Source organism: Crotalus tigris, unplaced genomic scaffold (genome assembly GCF_016545835.1).
Source record: "Crotalus tigris isolate CLP2741 ecotype Arizona unplaced genomic scaffold, ASM1654583v1 scf7180000024337.5909745, whole genome shotgun sequence".
NCBI lineage: Eukaryota > Metazoa > Chordata > Lepidosauria > Squamata > Viperidae > Crotalus > Crotalus tigris.
The window spans coordinates 5,106,684-5,125,967 of NW_024100507.1; the positions used below are offsets into that span (position 1 = coordinate 5,106,684).

The 19,284-nt window shown below is 36.7% G+C and overlaps 1 protein-coding gene across 8 annotated transcripts in view; it reads right to left on the bottom strand.

Annotated features, from left to right (window-relative positions):
- RIPOR2 (RHO family interacting cell polarization regulator 2) overlaps positions 1–19,284 on the bottom strand; it is a 100,026-nt gene that overhangs the window by 51,053 nt on the left and 29,689 nt on the right. Inside the window, exons 1-2 of one of the 8 annotated variants that reach the window (XM_039325486.1) lie at positions 4,299–4,374; positions 2,510–2,581 (exon numbers count right to left, since the gene is read on the bottom strand). The exons of 5 other annotated variants lie outside the window; for them this stretch is intronic. Coding sequence is in view for 1 of the 3 variants with exons in the window: in XM_039325484.1 (XP_039181418.1) it covers positions 17,066–17,132 (67 nt within the window). In the remaining 2 variants the exon portion in view is untranslated. Of the gene's footprint in view, positions 1–2,509; positions 2,582–4,298; positions 4,432–17,065; positions 17,220–19,284 lie in introns of those variants that run through there. 2 more of the 8 variants (XM_039325484.1, XM_039325488.1) reach the window with 2 other exon arrangements.

Sequence of the window (19,284 nt, forward strand, 5' to 3'; positions counted from 1 at the left end):
CTACAGTTTCTCCCTGCCACAGGGAGGTAGGACTCATTTGACTGGTCCACCCTTAGTATCTGTTGGGTTTCAGAGGTTATTCTCAGGTTCTGATGCACTGTTTGGTTAAGGCCTTCATTATCACTTGGATTGAGAGTATGAAAATAGCCTAGGATTAGATTGTTCTTATATGGCTTCTCCCTATTTCTGGATTCTATAGAGTCTCTTGGTTTTCAGAATAAGCCCAGGAAAACAAATACCTAAGAACACCTAATGCCTTGCTGGAGCAAGGTGAAGAATGAATAACAGATAACAGTCTAAATAAAGGATTACTATATGCTGATAAGAGCAGCAAAGAGCAGAGTATTGTTACACCATGAGAGCCATGGTGACCCATCGGTTAGAATGCAATATTGCAGGCTAACTCACTGCTCACTCCAGGAGTTTGATCCTGACTGGCTCAAGATTGACTCAGCTTTCCATCCTTCTGAGATTGGTAAAAATGAGGACCCAGTTTGTTGGGGGCAATATGCTGACTCTGTAAACCGCTTAGAGAGGGCAGTAAAACACTGTGAAGAGGTATATAAGTCTAAGTGCTATTGCTATTGTTATGAGAAGAAAAAGCCTTACATAAACCCCCTTTCTCTATTATGCCAACTTTGTGCAAGGAGGAAATAGAAAGGAAATTCATTACGAGAACACATATAACACACGGAACACACAGTCATAACAGCAACATTTAATGCCCCCAAAACATTCCCTTTTTAAAATTAGGTTTTGGATACAGGAAAAATCCAGCTTAAACTATCATCAAGCCCCTATAGGTGAAATAAATTAAATGGACAAACATATGGGCACTTTGAGTAACACAACCTTCTAGAAATTTCCACTAGATTAGAATACTCCCCAGTGGGTTTATAAATTGATCCATTCTGCCTCTAGAAAAAATAAGTCTACGGCTAAATCTGCCAGCAAGAAAAATTCCCTTCTCTTTGAGATTATATAGTGAAGAACTTTTTCTCTTTTGAATTTTTCTTGGATGAAGCAGCTAACTATAAGGAAGAAAAGAAGACTAAACCCTGTCCCCAAATTGAAATTGTCGAGGGTGCAAGAAGGAATCAAATCCACTGGTATTTTAGGTAGGGTCAATAACTAAGCAAAGTGGTTTTAGGGTTAAGTTTTAACTCAATCCTAACCATACTTTTAGTTTTTAAGTTTTTTGAAGATGTGGTTCCCATCTTCAAAAAAAAGGGAAAAAAACAAATCCAGGAAACTATAGACCAATCAGGGATGGAGATGAAAACATAGGAAGAATTGTTGCAGGAATCGGATATGTCTAGTCTAGTGAAAAGAAGAACTGGGGCGACATGATAGTAGTGTTCAAATATTTGAGGGGCTGTCACAAAGAAGAGGCAATCAACCTCTTTTTAAAAGCACCACAAAGCAAGACAAGAAATTGTTAGAAACTAACCAAGGAGAGAAGCAACCTCGAACTAACTTTCTTCATAGTGAGAATAATCAACCAGCGGAATGGTTTGCATTCAGAAGAGATATTTAGTAAGAATGTCTCCCCTAATCAGAAAAGTAAGAAACAGCCCATTTACTGCACTCCATAAATACATTTTTTTCCTCAGACCTAAAAAAATATAGCCCATAACAACATGCATTTTTAATGGGCTTAAATTACAAAAAGAAAATTCCATTTTTTATTATGATTACTTTCTGCTGGATAATCTTTTAAGTAATGAAACTGAGCAAATGTGACTATAACTCAAGGGTAGTTCATACCAGAACACTGATTCAACTTTGATACTCTTGCTCATTGGCAGCACTGTTATATGGACAAATCTAAGACAAACCAGGAAGCCACATTTTAACCAAACACATTATGCAAATCCTGTCATCACCGCTTAATACAATTGCCTTGTTCACACAACACATTTCTTTGGTTTTATTTAGCTACTGTATTTTATTAACTATAGTTATATTGTTTGGTGTACCATTGGTTGGATTCATAAATCACATTAATCCTTACTAAGGTTTCTTCGATTTTTGCATGAACTGTATGAACTTAGGCATTGTAGCTTATGGTGTAGACCAGGGGTGACAAACTGCGGGCCCATGGGCCGGATGCATCATAGCAAAACCGCGCCCACCCCATTGCTGGCAATGGCAAAAAAGTCGCGATATGTCGCGACATATCACGTGACGTTACGAGTTTGACACCCCTGGTGTAGACTATCTTTAGTAAAATATATGTAAGCAAATAATGGCTTAGCATTTGAGACTAGAACCAATTTTGGTTTATGGCAGTGGCAGTGGCAGATGATTTACTGTCCATAGATACCAATGTGCTTGTGAGTATGTTCTCTTGGAGTCATCAGATTCTAGGCCTCAGTTACTTAAATCTACTTTTTGGTAACTGGATGACTTGTAACTGGCCACTTCTTTGGACAGCCAATATCTAAGGACACCCAAAACATTCTCTCCAACTTCTAAATCTGACCTGTGATAGGAAATGATTGGGTACCTTTGTTAATTAATCTCCATCAACCAGGTTTCCTTCCAATGTGTCCGGACAAGAAGTTCCAGCACTCCCTCCCTGAAAAAGTCAGTTATAGTCTCAACATATATAGAATGCACAAGTTGGGAAGAGGCCAAGGAAAACATGCTGTACTAGAGTTAGTATGTCATATCACACAGTATATAATTATTTTAAAAGGAAGAAATAGACATTTTCTTCATAACATGATGCCTTTCAGCTACCCAAAGAAATGCTCTGTCTCTTATACTGTTTGATAGTTTAAATTTCATTGTAGAATTGTGGCTAGAGAAGAACATATTGACATAATTTGACATTAACTTTGGCTAGGTGGGGATAGATAGTATATTCTCTTCCAAATCACCTTACCAAATATAGCAGCGACCACACCACTCTCCCTGTACTTAAAAAGCTACAAAGAAATGTGTGTACTCAGATTATGGCTGAAGCAACAGCAGAGGAGGAAAGGAAAAAGAAAGTTAGCATTAAAGCTATTTTCCTGGAACTTTGGGAAACCATTGTCACTGAAACATATCTCTGCTTTGTTTCCTTAGAAAATCTGCTTCTGAATTCAGTGGGCAGTGGGCAAATGACAATGACAATGTTTCCAATGGTCCTGTTCATTTCCTTAAACACACACACACATACACATACACAAACTATAAATAAATAAACTAGCCATAATTAAATAACACAAAGTACTTCAAGATACACTTTATGAAAAAATGGTGGAAAGTGGAACGATAGACAGACATAGGACTATAACCAATACAATAAGGTCACATAAATATTTCTTCAAAATCAGCAAAGGCATTTTGTCAGAGTAGAAGAATGATAACAGTCACATACTTATATGATTTTATATTAGAAATTGGTGTGAGTATATGAAAGGATTTTATCCATATCCTAGCTTTGCAGGCCAGAACATAAGAAAACTAAAAACTAATTAGCTTGATTTGGAAACTATTTTGGCAAATTGTACTAAAAATGTGTAACACTGCAATGGATTTCTTTACACTCGTTCATATCCTATGGATTTTCTGTTAATAATAACAGGCTCTTGTGAGGTATTGTGTGTCTATTCTACGAATTTCAAAAAATAAAAAATAGGAACTATCAGTCACATTTATTCTAAAGTTGAAGCAAGTCTATTCAGTTAAAAAATCCTCTTAAAACAAGGTGCATTGCAGGCTAAAACATCAACTGATTTATAAATGCAGTTACTGACTTTGCTATTGGAAAAACTAAAATCAAAACTGAAAATATTATTTTGATTAATACTCATGAAATCAATTTCAAATATGGGCTACCTACCATTTAATATGAAAAAGTAACTTTGCTATACTCAGTATGTCTTTTCACATACTGACTACTTACATTATAAATGTTTTAAACAGCTGTTATACACAAACATAGAGACATGATGCTATCCATACACTAGAGAGGATTACAATTATGCTGTATTTGATAGGCAACCTTTTCAATTGTTTTGCAATTAACTGAATGACTTCTTAATCTGCAAAATATAGTGCTGTTAGTGTGAAATTCCATTTGAACATTCTTCATTGATCACAATATTTTCACAGGGGAATGCTTTATTAAGCAATTCACATCTGAACATCACAAAAATCAATACCATGCCAAAACATGCGGAAATAACTTTGACACAAAATACCATGACAGTATAGCTGCATACTGAGCACTACAATATTTAAAAGGAACAAGAAATAATCCACGTGACAGAGAAAAACTAAACAAAGGGGGAAACGTCACTCACCTATATGTACCGATCCACACTCATAGTATGGTGGTTGAAAACAATGGATTGCAAACCCCAATTTCCTCTTCTACTTTTGACTGTCATAAAAAACAGAAGACTAGCTTTGCTTGCACTGCTGTCTCTCCTATGCCGCTAATCCAGGCTGAGTGTTCCTCATTTAAAAGGAGAAAAAGACTACCGTACTGTGGAAGGGGGATGGAGGGGAGAGGGAAGGGGGAGAGAGAGAGAGAGAGAGAGAGAGAGAGAGAGAGAGAGAGAGAGAGAGAGAGAGAGAGAGAGAGAGAGAGTGCAGTAGCAGCAGCAGCAGTTACCAGCTTGTGCTCAATCAGTAGCTGCTCTGACTCACTCTGCTGCCAGCAGAAGCATCAGGAGTTCTGTTTCCCTGGTAAAGTTACAGTACAGAGAAGAAAGAATGTGTGTGTGTGTGTGGAGTGTGAGGCTGTTGTAGTCTGACTCCAGCATCATCTGTGCTGAGAGTTCAAGGATCAGTGAAACAGCTGTTTGTCAGAGACTTAACTAGCTACTGTACAGTGAGAAGATCTTTTCCTTATCCCTTCATTTGATCACTCTAACATTCTTGTTTCCTCTACAAGTATTTAGGTAATGCAAGTCCTCCATAACTTACTGGAGCCTGGAGTTTATTTTTTACACAGTGCTAGAGGTGATGCCACAGAAAGCCACCAAGTTTAATTTCCAACACAAGCAGTGTTACAGCAGTTATCCCAAGCCATTTTTTTTGTGTCTCATGGTGTCTGAGTTGGGGTGATGGTCATGGTGTTGAACTTTGTGGTGGAAGCACAATGTTGAGCATGCATCAAATTTATCTTTGGATGCAATTCCCCAAAAATGCACAGCAGTTTAATTCCATCGATGGATTAAAATATGTTTAAGCTACAAAAAGTGTACTCCACAACAACCTGTTTGTCTGGCTCTGCCAACTGGCATGAGGCTATCTAAGTGATACTCAGAACTTATACCAAAGAAACTAAAATACAAAAACACTAAAGCATTGATCAGAAAACCAATGACTACCTCATTCATTCCATGCATTTTAAATATGTCAAAAGGTGAATGGCACACATTTTTGACCCCACAGTAGTAGGAGTTTTTATGTATATATGTATGTATGTAGTGTCCTGCCTGACCACATTATCTGACTACAAAAGTGCTCAACACTATTGTACTATTAGTAAAGATTAATATTCCCTTTCCTCCAGCAACATCCTGCCATTATAATCTCCTGTTTGCTCATGAAAGGATCCTAATCCTAAATTTCTAACTATCATTTGCATTAGAAAAAAGAAATTAAAGGTGGTTTGCTTTATCCAATAACTATATGCAACCATACTATCAGAATTTTGGCTGATCTGAAAAGAAAATAGATCCCATTTTTAATTTGTTATTTGAGTACCTTATCTTATACATCTGCGCTGTAAATTCTACAATGTACATAAACTTTTCATGAAGTGCATATTCTGAGATAAATCCTATAATGGTACTGCTAATACTTGCTTATCTTTATGCCAGCTAATGTATGACCTATAAGATGTTCCTGGGTAGACTTTCCAGTACCAAGTGTAGAGCTGTCTTTTGTTTCTTTCTGTCATTCCTAGTGTTGCACTTGGAAATGACATCAAAATTATAATTACCTTATTACACAAATGATAAAAATTATGCCAACTACATACCATTTAATGAACATAGAGAAATACAACAGAGACCCTTTCTCCAAACTAATCCAAAATGTAGGGCAGAGCTTTCACTGCAAAGCTCCATCCACCATCTTGTCAATTCTGTCTGCCCCACTGTTCTTCTGTCCTTATGAAATTATGTCCTCTACTGAAGAGTAATTTGCTACTGTATAAAAATCAGGTCATTAACAATACTATCAAATGTCAGTGAAAGAACAAATACAAGAAGAAAGTTTGCTCTAAAGCAGTTGAAAGAAAGCAAGATTGCCAAAGCCAGTCTGGACTTTAAGAAATGGGGGGGGGGGCCTTTAAATTTAATTTTGCTTCATTAAATATTTTGTATTAGAAAATTCTATCATGTAGTATGTTATTTAATTATATTGATGTATGGCTTCTTTCTAAGGTATTAATGAGCCAAGCTAGCAAGCCATTATGGAAAGCACAACTTCTCCTTGCACATCTGTCTTGGCCATACAGCTGACAAGCTCACTACCCAAATGTCATATTCTTTAAAATCAGTTCTGATTTCTATTACCGGCTGTCATCTAGAATAAGATGTATTTTAAGATACAGCAACATGGACTGCAGTTGATAAAAACATGATCCTTCTGATTGAAAAGGCAACCTTACTTTTCTATGCCCCACAGGCATTGGTTTTCCAGCTCTATAGCCTTGCAAATAATGCATTTATGATGAGAGTCATTTGTAGTGCTGTCTCCCTTCCCCCTCCTTTTTTTATGGCAGAAGGAAAGAACTCACAAGAGGGCTTCCCAGAACTGCACATTCCCATTTCTCCTAACGCTTAGCAACCAGAGCAAGCAAGAGGAGTGTGTGTGTGTGTGTGTGTGTGTGTGTGTGTGTGTGTGTGTGAGAGAGAGAGAGAGAGAGAGAGAGAGAGAGAGAGAGAGAGAGAGAGAGAGAGAGAGAGAGAGAGAGCTGTACTAGTATAATTAATGCACATGGATGATTTCTAGAAATCAGTTATGTTTTAAAATTAAAAAATAGGAGATGTCCAAAGATGATCTATGCAACCATGCTCCTGAGATCTATTTATAAATATATTCTTAGGTTTTATTTTCCCCGTTCTCCTGTGTTTAAATATAAATGTGCAAGGCAATTTTGGATGGAGATGTAAATATCTCTCAGCATCAGTGAAATTATAAGCCAGGGCCATGTGTATCTAAATCACATATTCAAAGCATTGTAAATAATATTACAGGTACGATAACTACATACGTACTTAAATCTGTTGCTTCTCAAATGTAGTGCAAATTTTTATTTTGTCATCTGGAAATTTTGTCTGGAAATTATTGGTCTTGGTTTGTAGATATTTACTTACTTACATGTCTTTATAAACCCACTTCACAAGACTGTGCAGTTTATAAGAATCTTACAATAAAATCTAAGCCTCAAAATCCATCACCTCAAATCACTTATAAAATAGTTATATCAAAATACAAAATTATAATAAAAAATATCAATGGCAGCGATCCTTATGCTTCAATATAAACAAATGGAATATGCTTTAAGAATCAGAGGTTTGGGTGAGTCTGTGCAAGGAGATCTGAGAGAGATGGTTGCAAAGGACTTTGCTGTGATTTTGAATAGAGAAAAAGAGGAAATACTTAGTGAAATTGAACAGACATTTAGAGTTAATTCTGTGGTGGCAGAGCAAAAGAATTTGCCAAGAGATGTGGTAATTTACTTTGGGAAAAGATCCCTGCGCAATGAAATTATACAAGCTTTTTATAAGAAGAGGTTTCAAATTGCTTCACAAAATGTTATAATTTTAAAGGAGATCCCATCTAAAATTTTAAGAAGAAGAAAGGAGTTTGCTTTTTTATCAGACAAACTTAAAAAGAGACAAATTTTGTTTAGATGGGATGTTCCGACTGGAATGGTGGTGAATTACCTGGGGATACGTTATAGTCTTAATACTGTTTCTAAAGCAAAAGACTTTTATACTTCGGTCCTGGGGGTATGTTCATCACCACCTATCACATTTAAAGCTTTGGAAGATAAAAAGGCAGAATTGCAATCTGAAGTGCTTACACTTATGAAAATTGGGAAACTTCAGTTTGAGGGGCCTCAACAAGTAGAGATGGAGGAGCAGAAGACAACCGGTGTGACATACAATTGTAAAGAAAAGGATCAACAGAAGAAGGTCAAGGAAGTTTCACAAGTATTGGTTCCTGAATCTGCGGGAGAAGTAGGATTTATAAATTCCTTGGAGCAACCTTTAAGGGCAGAATTGCAGTGTGAAGAGCCTATATTAATTAAAAATGGGAAATTTCAGTTTGAGGGGCCTCAACAAGTCGAGATGAAAGAGCAGAGGACAACTTGTGCAACATATAAACGTAAAGAGAAAGACCAACAGAAGAAGGAGGTTAAGGAAGCCTCACAAGTATTGGTTCCTGAGTTTGTGGGAGAATCAGGACTTACAAATTTTTTGGAGCTACCTTTAAGGGCAGATTTTAAAGTACTTCTTTCGAGATTCATGGACAAGAGAGACTGATAAGGATTGTGTTTACAGTGGATGGAACTGGCTATTGGAGAGAAGATTATGGAGATCGAATGAAAATTTTAGATAAGAAGTTTAAGTTTAAGTATTTAGTTTAAGTATTTAGAAGACTATTGAGATTGCAGGAGAACTAAGATTTATAAACTTTTTTGGAATTACCTTTAAGAGGTTTATGGATAAGAGAAGGAATGTGTTTACTGTGGAGGAATTTGTTATTGGTAAAGATTTAAACAGGTATAAGGGAATTTTAATGTTTTAAGTTATGTTTATGGGATCTACTAATATTATTATTTTTAAGAGAAGCTAATTTGTTTAATTAAACGTATTTAGATTTGTTTAGGATTTATATGTTTTTTAAGTTTTTTCTTTTCTTGATAGGAGAGAAGATTATGGAGATTGAATGAAAATTTTAGATAAGAAGTTTAAATATAAGTATTTAGTTTAACTATTCAAAAGAGTATCCAGTCTTAATGGTATAATGAATGTTTATATGCTTATTTTTGTGCTCTAGAGTAAACAAAGAGGGAGATTAGATCTTATATTGTAGGTATGGATATTTAAAGAAAGTAATGTTTAAATTCGTGTTTTGGGGATTCTATATAGAATGATGGATAATAATATAAGTACAATACTAGAAAATGTTTAAAGTATATTATAATGTGTGTTTAATGTTTGCAACTATTATGTTTTAGAGAAGATAATTTGTTTAATTTAAGGTATTTAGATTTGTTTAGGATTTATATGTGTTTTAGGTTTTTTTCTAATTTTTATTTTCTTTGAAAATTTTAAGTAAGCCTGTACTCAGCTCTGGGAAGGTTGAGGGAGGGTATGGGAGGTTTGGGGAAGGTGGGGGAGGGTATGGGAGGGTGGGGGTTTGGGGAAGGGATTTGTTTTGTAAAATTTAAAAATTTTCAATAAAAAAATATCAATGGCAGCCTGATTTAACTATAAAAGTCTAAAAGAAAAAGAAAATAATCCTACCAATCGGTGAATCCAAAATGCCTTCCAAAAACTCAATTACATCAAATCATTTTGATGATGGCCCTTTAAAAGGCCAAGAAAGAACCTTGCAAGAGTAATGACCAAAGACAAGGTGTTTATCACAAAGAATTCACCAGAGAAAAATTGCCTTGATTTCAGTAAGTGGGTGGATCTTAAGCGTCTCCTCCTTGGAAACAAATCCAGAAAGGCAGAATCCACTAGGACAGGGGTTCTCAACCTTGGCAACTTTAAGACTTGTGGACTTCAACTCCCAGAATTCCTCAGCCAGTCCACAAGTCTTAAAGTTGCCAAGGTTGAGAACCCCTGCACTAGGAGGTGATGATCACTAACATTGTTGAAGTTTTATATGAGGAGTTTTATACCTCAAAGCAGCATTCTGAAATAGACTCAGAATTCTGTAATAAAGAAATTGACTTAAAAAAACCTCTTAGTTCTTATGAAGGATAATACTTAAAACCGAGGTGAAAAATTAAATAATATTAAATAGCATCAATAATTTAATATTTAATAAATATTAAATAATATTAAATAGCATCATTCACTTTTACTATTCTGAAATAACTAGCTTTATTTTCTTTGCTCATGTACACAGTGATGTATTCTTTTTTATAATAATTTTATTACACATTACATATAAAAGAACTAAGACAAACTGTAAAATAAATGAATAAAAATTAGAAAAAATAGAAGGGAAAAAATTTAAAGAAATAACTTCCCTTTCATAACAATAAGTAACAAACATTTTAGTAACTGTCCAATGTTAAAATATTTTGTTCCATTCTGTTATTAGTAGGTCAAAATTTAAATACTCTTATTTAATTGTAATTTTTAATTCCTTCTGATTTCCTCTAGTAGCCAACCTGTAAAATCCCATCTTATTTTTTTTTAAGTATTGAAATAACATTTTCTCACAAAAAAGATTCTCACAATTACTTTCAAAATCTTATTTCAAATCCATTAGTCCATCTATAATTTTCCAAAATCAACTCTAATCGCCCTTTTGCTGTTTATTTGAAGAATGGACTTCAATGGAATCCCTTCCGAATCGAGCAGCTTTGGATTTGTGGCCAGAATGATTCCAGGAAAATTCCGTCCTTGACTCTGAACAGGGCTGGGCTTCCCTGTTTAGACACCATCCGCTATTGGGGATCCTTCTAAATCACAGCACCTGCTTTGGGAGGACATTGAACCTATGGCTAAAGGGGTTTACATATAGTTACATCCTGTGTTACAGTTGTAACTTTTTCAATTAGGAGAGATTGCTCACAGTTACTCCTGTTCTAGTCACCTCCCAACTGGATTACTGCAATGTGCCCTATGCGTTTTCAAAAAACATTTGAAAGATAAAGCTGATGCAAAATGCAATGGTTTGGACAATGATAGATGCACCTCAATATACTTGGGTGACCGGGCAACCTCACTGCTTTGGCAACTGCACTGGTTATTAGTCAACTGCCAAGTGCAATTCAAGGTGCTGAATGTTATCTTTAAGGTCCTATGTAACTCCAGACACGGTTATCTGAAGATCCATCTTTTTCTGTATCCAATTGCCTATCCAACTAGATCAAACAAAGCCCATGGGATTGTAACTTTGGAAGTGGGCAGTCTCAATGGCTGTCTCTATTCTTTAGAACTTCTTCCCAGTAGGGATGGAGTCAGCTTTATTCCTCCTAAGCTCCGGGGAAAGTTTTGAAGGTGGTCTTTGAGTGGGATTCGTGCCTTATAGGATTTGTTGGTGTTTGTTTGTTTTAAACATTATGCTTATACGTGCATATGGTTTCTTGGGATATTTTATATGTCTTTATTGATAATTATCTAGAGTCTGCAAGAATGTACAGCACACAAAAGTGTAAATAAATAAATAGAAACAAGGCTAATAGAGCATTGCTAATGTCGTAACTAGCAAATCCGGAGTCTTGCTTAAATAAAATATGCTAACTGAACCTGCAGAAATTTAACTGTACTTTATGAGACTGGCTTTATTTTATTAGAAAACAAGTGGATATAGGAAGATTGTCAGACCTGGATAACTAAAGCAGCATGTATAACATAACCACCAAAGCCAATACTCTTAAAATAGAGATGATGAAAAATGCTTAGTAAAATAATACCCTCCCTCCTTGTGATCAGTGTAAGCTATATAAAGTAAGGCCACAACATTTTTTCTGGCTAAGCTGGTATGTATGAGATGATTTTTTTATCAATATATGTCTGGAAATATTAGTGTGGGTGGATAAATAGAGATTGGAGACAGGAAGCAGATTTGCAGACAATTGAAGAAGATATGAAATATCCTCATGGTGTGTGCATTCATTCCAATGTCATGTCTAATGAACAGGTTTTGCAGTGCTTTAAGTATCATAAAATCTGACAGATTAGATAGTACTCTGGGATTTTTATGAACACACAAACAGAGTGAAGTCAATTGTTCCTACACTGTTTTTAAGGTGCAAGTCACTTACAAACTGCAACTATTTTGCTCACAAAGAAAAGTAAAGAGGATGATAAACATTTTTTGTCATTTCAGCTACATTAATTAAGTCTCTGTAATAAGAGCTGTTACATGGCAAAATAAAATCTAACTATGAAAGCTATTTCAATTGTTGGGTATAATGTCTATGGAGATTCTCAGTCATCCAAATCATAGTTATCTCAAAGATACTTTTCCACGAGGCAACTGGACTTTCTTGTTTTTCTTTGAAGATGTTTCACCTCTCATCCAAGAAGCTTCTTCAGTTCTGACTGGATGGTGGGGAATGGAAAGATTTATACTCCTGCAGACAGCTGTTCATTTGCATTCTTTTAGCGAGTAAGAATTGTGTTGAGAGAACTGCCAAGTAGATCTCAATCAGGAACAATAACAGGTCTACTGATTGAAGCTGTGAAAATTCCAAATGAGCCTGGAAGCTGGCAACTGTAAGTTGTCTAATTCCTAAGGGGTGAGGCCCAGCCGCCGTGTGAGGTGATCAAAATGGCAGCCGCGCAAGAGGGAGAAATTGTGTGGAAATCCCAATTGGGGCTAACAGCTGAGGCGAGGAAAGTACCTCTGGCCAACCAATATTGGTGGTGGCCTTCTATGGGTGCTACTAGCAAGGGAGTACTGCAATTAATATCCCCTTCCTACCTCTCCAAGGCTCTAGCTGTAAAAATGCATGTCAGCGTCAGCCAACGGTCACCTTGCAGCGCGTCAAAATGGCGGCCACGCAGCTGAGAGCGGGAAAGGGCAAATTCCTGAATGAGGGACAAGGCCCCGAAATGGCCAATGTCGGCTCTAAAAGAGGCTGAAAGACACGCAGAGAACTGTCTCCCTCTTCTGCAGTAAGTCTGTAAGTTGCCCGGCAAGTTCTGGCGGTTTGAGCCGAACACCTGAGAGGCGCAGTATCCGCGGCGCCTCCCAGCAGTTTCAGAGAGCCCGGAGCCGAAAACAGCAAAAATTCTAACTCCGAGGAATGCTATAATGCAGCAGCGAGGTTAGAGGCCCCGTGCTGAAATAATCTCCTCTAACTGCGAATGAGACGTTATTCACAGCCCCTGAAGCCTCTGACAGTTTAACGGCTGCCATTTTACAGGGCTCCGGAGCTGACAGCTAAAGAAGACTTTAGGGGACAGAAGCCTGTAGGATTACAGAGGGGAACTGAATAGAAGCTAAATAGCTTCTGGTTGCCCTGTCAAAGGAATCCAAATGGATACCCAAAACACTAAGGAATGTCTTGGAAGGACAGTGTTTCCAGTGGAAGCAGCAGTCCTGTGGGGCTGACAGTTGAGGGGGGGGGGGGTTCAGATGACAGAAACCTAAGGATTTTAAAAGGAGAGTTGGACAGAAGCTGTTAGCTTCTGTGTCTTTCCTACTAAAGGAAGAATCCACTAATGGGTAAGGAAAAATATTTCCTCTGGATCAAACCTGTCAGAAGTCAGAATTTGGGAGTCAAAATTGTCACGTCCTCATGGGTGAACAGACTAAGTTGAAACTGGGAGGTACCAGGCAAGGACCGGCATGACAACTTTGACAACCTAGTCTGACTGGGCAGGAGGACTGAAATAACCCATTGATGGATTCTTCATCCATCATGCTGGAGAATGTAATGGTTCAGAGAGAGGATAGATGGGAAGAATTAATTGCAAAAGCATATTACTAAAATTTGTCCTGGCACTAACCTTAGTTGCAGAAATTTGCCATCTCTTTACTTCCTCTTGCATACAGGAAGAACATAGAAAGGAAGAATCACCTAATGATGCAACCGAATATGGGAACATCATTGCAATTTAAGTAAAATATATTGCACATATATTTTCGGGGAAACACCCTACCACATACAAAATACTTGAAAAAATTCTCTTTTACCCCAGATTCAACAGAAGAATGTTTTTTTTATGTACACTGTTACATATGGTTGGTATTTTCATAAAAGTTCTTCCATTTTCAACATTTTCATAGAAGTACTTCCATTTTCACCATTTACTATTTGGAATGGAATATTTGAAGAACAGACAGCCTTCCTTAAGTGGTAAGGAAATTATATAAATTTTCCAAGTTCAAAGAGTTTTAAGTTAGCATTTTAACAAATGAATTTTAGTAGACATTGTTTGAAACATGAAGCCACAAATTTAACTGGTTGAACATCAATAATGTCATTTATATACATTTTTATCTTCATTTCTAGTCACTCTCTTCTTCTTCTGAATTTCCTTTCCTGGATGTTTTTCTTTTGTATGTCTTTTCTATTATTTTCTGCCCGTTGCTCTTCATTTCCCTCTTGGAAAATGTACTCATCTGTACTGTAAACTAGTTTACATACAACATTAAGTCAAATGTGGTTGTTTGATTTGGCTAATGTGTAGCAAAATGAATCAGATGCTTTATTCTGGCAAGCAGCAGTTTGGTTACCACCTTCACCACAAAATCTTGGCATGGAGGAAGGAAGGGAGGAAGGAATTTTTTTTTTTAATGTACACATTTCTATAATTCTAGTGAAGAAATACTGAAAACTTATTTAAATTAATTTTCAAAGGCATTAATTATTTCCATCGAACAAGTGACTGGAACCTTTGGGGTATTAACAATGCACCTCAGTATTTGCTTAAGTATATTCAATGAAAAACATAGAGTTCTTGTGTTTACAACAGTACATTGAACCAGTATATTATACTGGAGAACAGTATCTCCACAAAATTTCCAGCCACAAAAAGTAGAATGTATATAAAAACCTGATACTTAGAAGAAGGAGCAAATGCAAATTTGTTCAACACATTTTTATAGATATGGAAGGTGCTCTGAGTTGAAGAGGTGCAAATTAGTTACATGATAGCAGAAAAGTGCTGAAGTGCTTACAATAAGAATTAAAATACTACTGCTCTTAAAAGTAGAACATTACTTAGTAACCTCATTATGTCAAAGTAAATAAATCCAGCAAGTTATCTCCTGCAGTTTCTTTAATTCTTGATGTGCAAATATTTGCATCTCTTGCCATTTGCTGCTGTTTGAGGATCACACACAATTTGGATAAGGGTGAATTCAGCTTCTGAAAGAAGGCCTGGCACATCCAGCAATTGCCTTGCAAACCAGATGCCCCGCATCAGCAGCAAGAGGAAAATGATGGCAAAAATCAGATGGGGAGAGCAGGGCTGGCAAAGGCAGCAGAGTACAGTGTGGCCAAAAGGGCAGAGACGGGGGATGGAGATGCAGAGGAGGCAGTCTATTACCTTACTGAGGCTTGAGGCTGGAATGGCTTCCATCAGGGCGAGTCCTCACTTAACAACCAAATGGGGTTTGGTTAACAACAGTATTCATGACTGCTGGAATTGCTGTCCCTAAGTCAGGAGTCCCCAACCCCCAGGCCGCAGCCCACTACTGGGCCATGGCCTGTTGGAAAAAGGGCCGTGCGTGTGATGGGCAAGTGTGCATTCAAGCAGTTCCACTCACAAGAATGGCGGGCAAGCGCACGGACAAAGTTCTACTCGCTCACACACACAGCAAGCGGAGGGCGCTTGAGTGGGGAGCGCTTGTGTGCGAAGCTCCGTATGCGCGAGTGGAGGGTGCACCCACCCGCCGCTCCAACCAATGGAGCTGTGTGCATGCGTGTGTGCTTGCCATTCACACGCCCCTCCCCCGGCTGTACCAGCCAGGGAGCCAAGCAGGAAAGGTTGGGGGCACTGCCCTAAGAGATGTGGTTATGTGACATCTCACTTTATTACTGCATTGTTTAGAAATGGAAATTCTGGTACCAATTACTATTGTTAACCAAGGACTAACCTGTACAGTGCAGTAGTATACATATTTTATAAATATGTTATCTTTATTTTTATATTGTAAAAATAAATCTCCATCAATGCTCATTATTCCAGTTCATACCCCCTTGGTCTTCTAGTAAGCTTGCTGTTAAGAGTCCACAAAATCTATGCTACAAGAGGTGTACAAATGTCCTTCTGATTGTAACGTTCATCAATGAGGACATGAAAATAATGTGTATGTTGCCTCTGATTTTCTAATATACCTGAGCAAAACACTGCAACAGTCTAAAAACTCTATGCCATTTCTTAATTCATGTTCTCCCGAGGTAAGAAAGTTCTGAGAAACTCACAACTGCATTATCCTTGCACTTGCTTTGGTGTTCACCCATATGCTTCATACAATTTTGCTTTTCGTAAGAGTTTCCAGGATATCACATTTTGAATTAAAGACTCATTTTAAATTTAATTTATCCAACACAAACGTTTAACAACTATACAAACAAAGCCAGACATTATTTATGTAAGAGTTATCTACATACATTTTTTCTTCTAAGGGGAAATATATAAACAAAGTAGTTGTGTTGTATTAGCTCAATAAAATAAATGAGAAACTGATGTTAAAAGTTAGCAATATGATTGTCTAAGACCTGACAAACTGTTCATGACCAACTTAAAATTTCAACTGGGAAGTGAACATTAAATTTTATACATGCTGACAGTTCAGAGAGCAAAAGATGATAAACTATCAATATTATATCCATTGTCTTTATTTTTGTAATTATCTGAAAATTGATGTCTTTCATTCTGAAACTGAAGAGACATGATTAACAAGTTGCTTAAGTTAAAAGAACTGTGTTGAAACTACTGTAATTCTTTTTATCTGTCTGCTGAAAATGAAAACTATTAGCGCAAGAGTTACAACTAGAGTTGCTGGAATAGTTTGTTGACTGCAATTACAGATAGTTCATATTAATATAATTACTGTGTAATGTAATTATAATTGAATTGGGATTATAAATTAAGCTGCAATCTTGTGTAGACTTAATAGAGAATAACTCCCCTATTGGGTCCTATTTCTGAGTGAATACTTCTTTCCAAAAATACTTTCAGAGCTCATTTCTGTACTTATTAATATAAATCTAATTTATTGTTATGCATATTCTTCTAGCACTTTATTTAACCAAGACAACTTCTCTTTGTGAAGAGTTTATCCTTAGCTTTCTGATACTCAACATTTGGACCTTTAAGAAATCAATAATATGCCTTCAACCAATGACCAGCATGTAACAGCTAAAAGAACAGTGTTATAGGATGTAATTTACCTTCACAGATGGTATCATCTGCTTCATCAAGCACAAATGGATCTTCTTCCAAATGCATCATGATCATGAGTAAGCTGAACAGCTACTGAACGTTTGGGTTGCTTTCAACACCACAGATCTACTTCCTTGTATGAGCTCCTTCTCTGCTGTTGGCTGTAACAGCTTCCTCATCACTCTTAGAGCAGTCTCATTTATATACATATGGTAGTTTCTGTTTTCTTTTCCCCTTTTATGTAGCTTTTGAGACTTGAAGTGAATTATTTCCTCTAATGTTAAGAATATAAACCCCAGGATTTAGAATGCAGAATGAATCCATTTCACTGCTAATCCACTTCTAAAAGACTCTAGTCTAAATAGCTCTGTTACAAAATTAACACATTATTAGAAAGAGAAAGAAGAGTGATTATATTAATTTGCTGTTTCTTTTAAATTAGGAATATTTCACCCCACAAATCTGTAAAGTTTAAATGTTTATGTCAATGCTGCTAATATTGCATGTTCTTGCTTTGACAACATATGAAGATGCAGCCTTTTTCTTTCTTATGCTTTACTCTTAGAATTAGATGATGCTGGGGGAGGAGGCGGAATGTGGTGGGAGTTAGTTAGACATAACAATATTGTACTACTGTGTGAATTCGGAGCTTGAAATAAGAGATGATAAGAATTGGCAGGCTGGAGAACAGGAGGGAAAGCCTGCATTTCAAACTAATTGGAGAATATGATTTATGACTGTTAATTGGAGGAGGGAAATGCTTTGATACTATGTGCTCAGGGGAGGGGAATCCAGTTTTTGGCTTCAACTATGTTAGTGTCGAAGCTATGCTACTCCAATATTCTTTAAGGTAAACAATGCCTCAAAGTTCTTTGAAGAGTTTCATCTGTCGGAACCATGACAGTTTACACATGTATCAAATATATAACCTTATATATAAAACTGTCTCATAACTAAATATTGTTATATAGAAAAGATTTCAACCTGAGATATAACTTGCAATATACATGTAAGCCTTTATGTATAAACAGGTTGCAGTTTATAGTTTGTGCATAAGCTGGGAAGTCAGTGTCAAACAAATTTATCATGATCAATTTATGGCAATCTGGATGTTTTCTCAAGTTCCTTCTTAAAATAGTCAAGTTCTTATTGGAGAAATTAAATATGAATTTTCAGAAAGCTAGTGAATATTTGATTATAGTTCTTATTTAATAACCACTTGTTTGATGACTGTTCAAACTTATGACAGTGCTGAACAAATGTTAGTTAAAAATGGACCTTGTACTTCTGGCCCTCGCAGCATTCAGCAGTCACAATTGCGATTTGCAACTTTCCCTGCTGTCTTTCCACAAGCAAAGTCAATGAGGAAGCTGGCAGCAAATCAGAAGACATGGTTACATGAGGTCCTTGCTTAATCACTATGTGATCCTTATTTAATGAGGGCAACCAGTACTGCCAGAACTGCTGTCACTAAGTGGTGCAGTCATGTGCTTTTTCAACTTACAACCGGGTTGCTTAACAACGACGTTGATGATACCGATTAGCACAGTAAAACGAGGACTATATATAATTTTATTTGGTTGGGAGCCTCTTGATTTTTTTTAATTTTGAGGCTCACAAGTAGGATATGAAGGCAGTTAATTTTGTTTTATTTCTCCCCACCAAACAGTAATCAAAATCTGATATATGGAAATATGATCTGCCACTTTAGTTAATTTTGCCAGCCACCTAGACCAAGAGTTTTCTCCAATACTGTCTTCAGCTGTTTTTTCCCACTTCTAAACTGACTAAAAATAAGATGGTTTAAGAAACTGCTTCCAAAATTATAATCTCTTCCTGTGTTTTGGCTATAATGCTTGCTTGATGTTCTCTCCAGACTATGTTTATGAAGGGTAGATTTTCATCTTTCATATCCCCTCATGACCCCTTTAAAAAAAAGATCACATAGGTTAACAAAACTGATCCATCTTCTCATTATTATATCAATGAACTCACAAAAATGAAAACCAAGCACAGGCCATACTTTAACTGTTCTAGCAGTGAATCTGAAGACGGAGAAGAGGAAAAGATGATGCCGCCAGATTTTTATCATTCCTCTAGTGGACTTGTAAAAACATAGCCATGGAGAACAACAACCAGTAATTGAACGGAGAAACCATGCATATTAACCAATTAGAATGTGGGTGTTCACCAGCAATGAAACACATGCTAGCACGTGTGAGAAAAT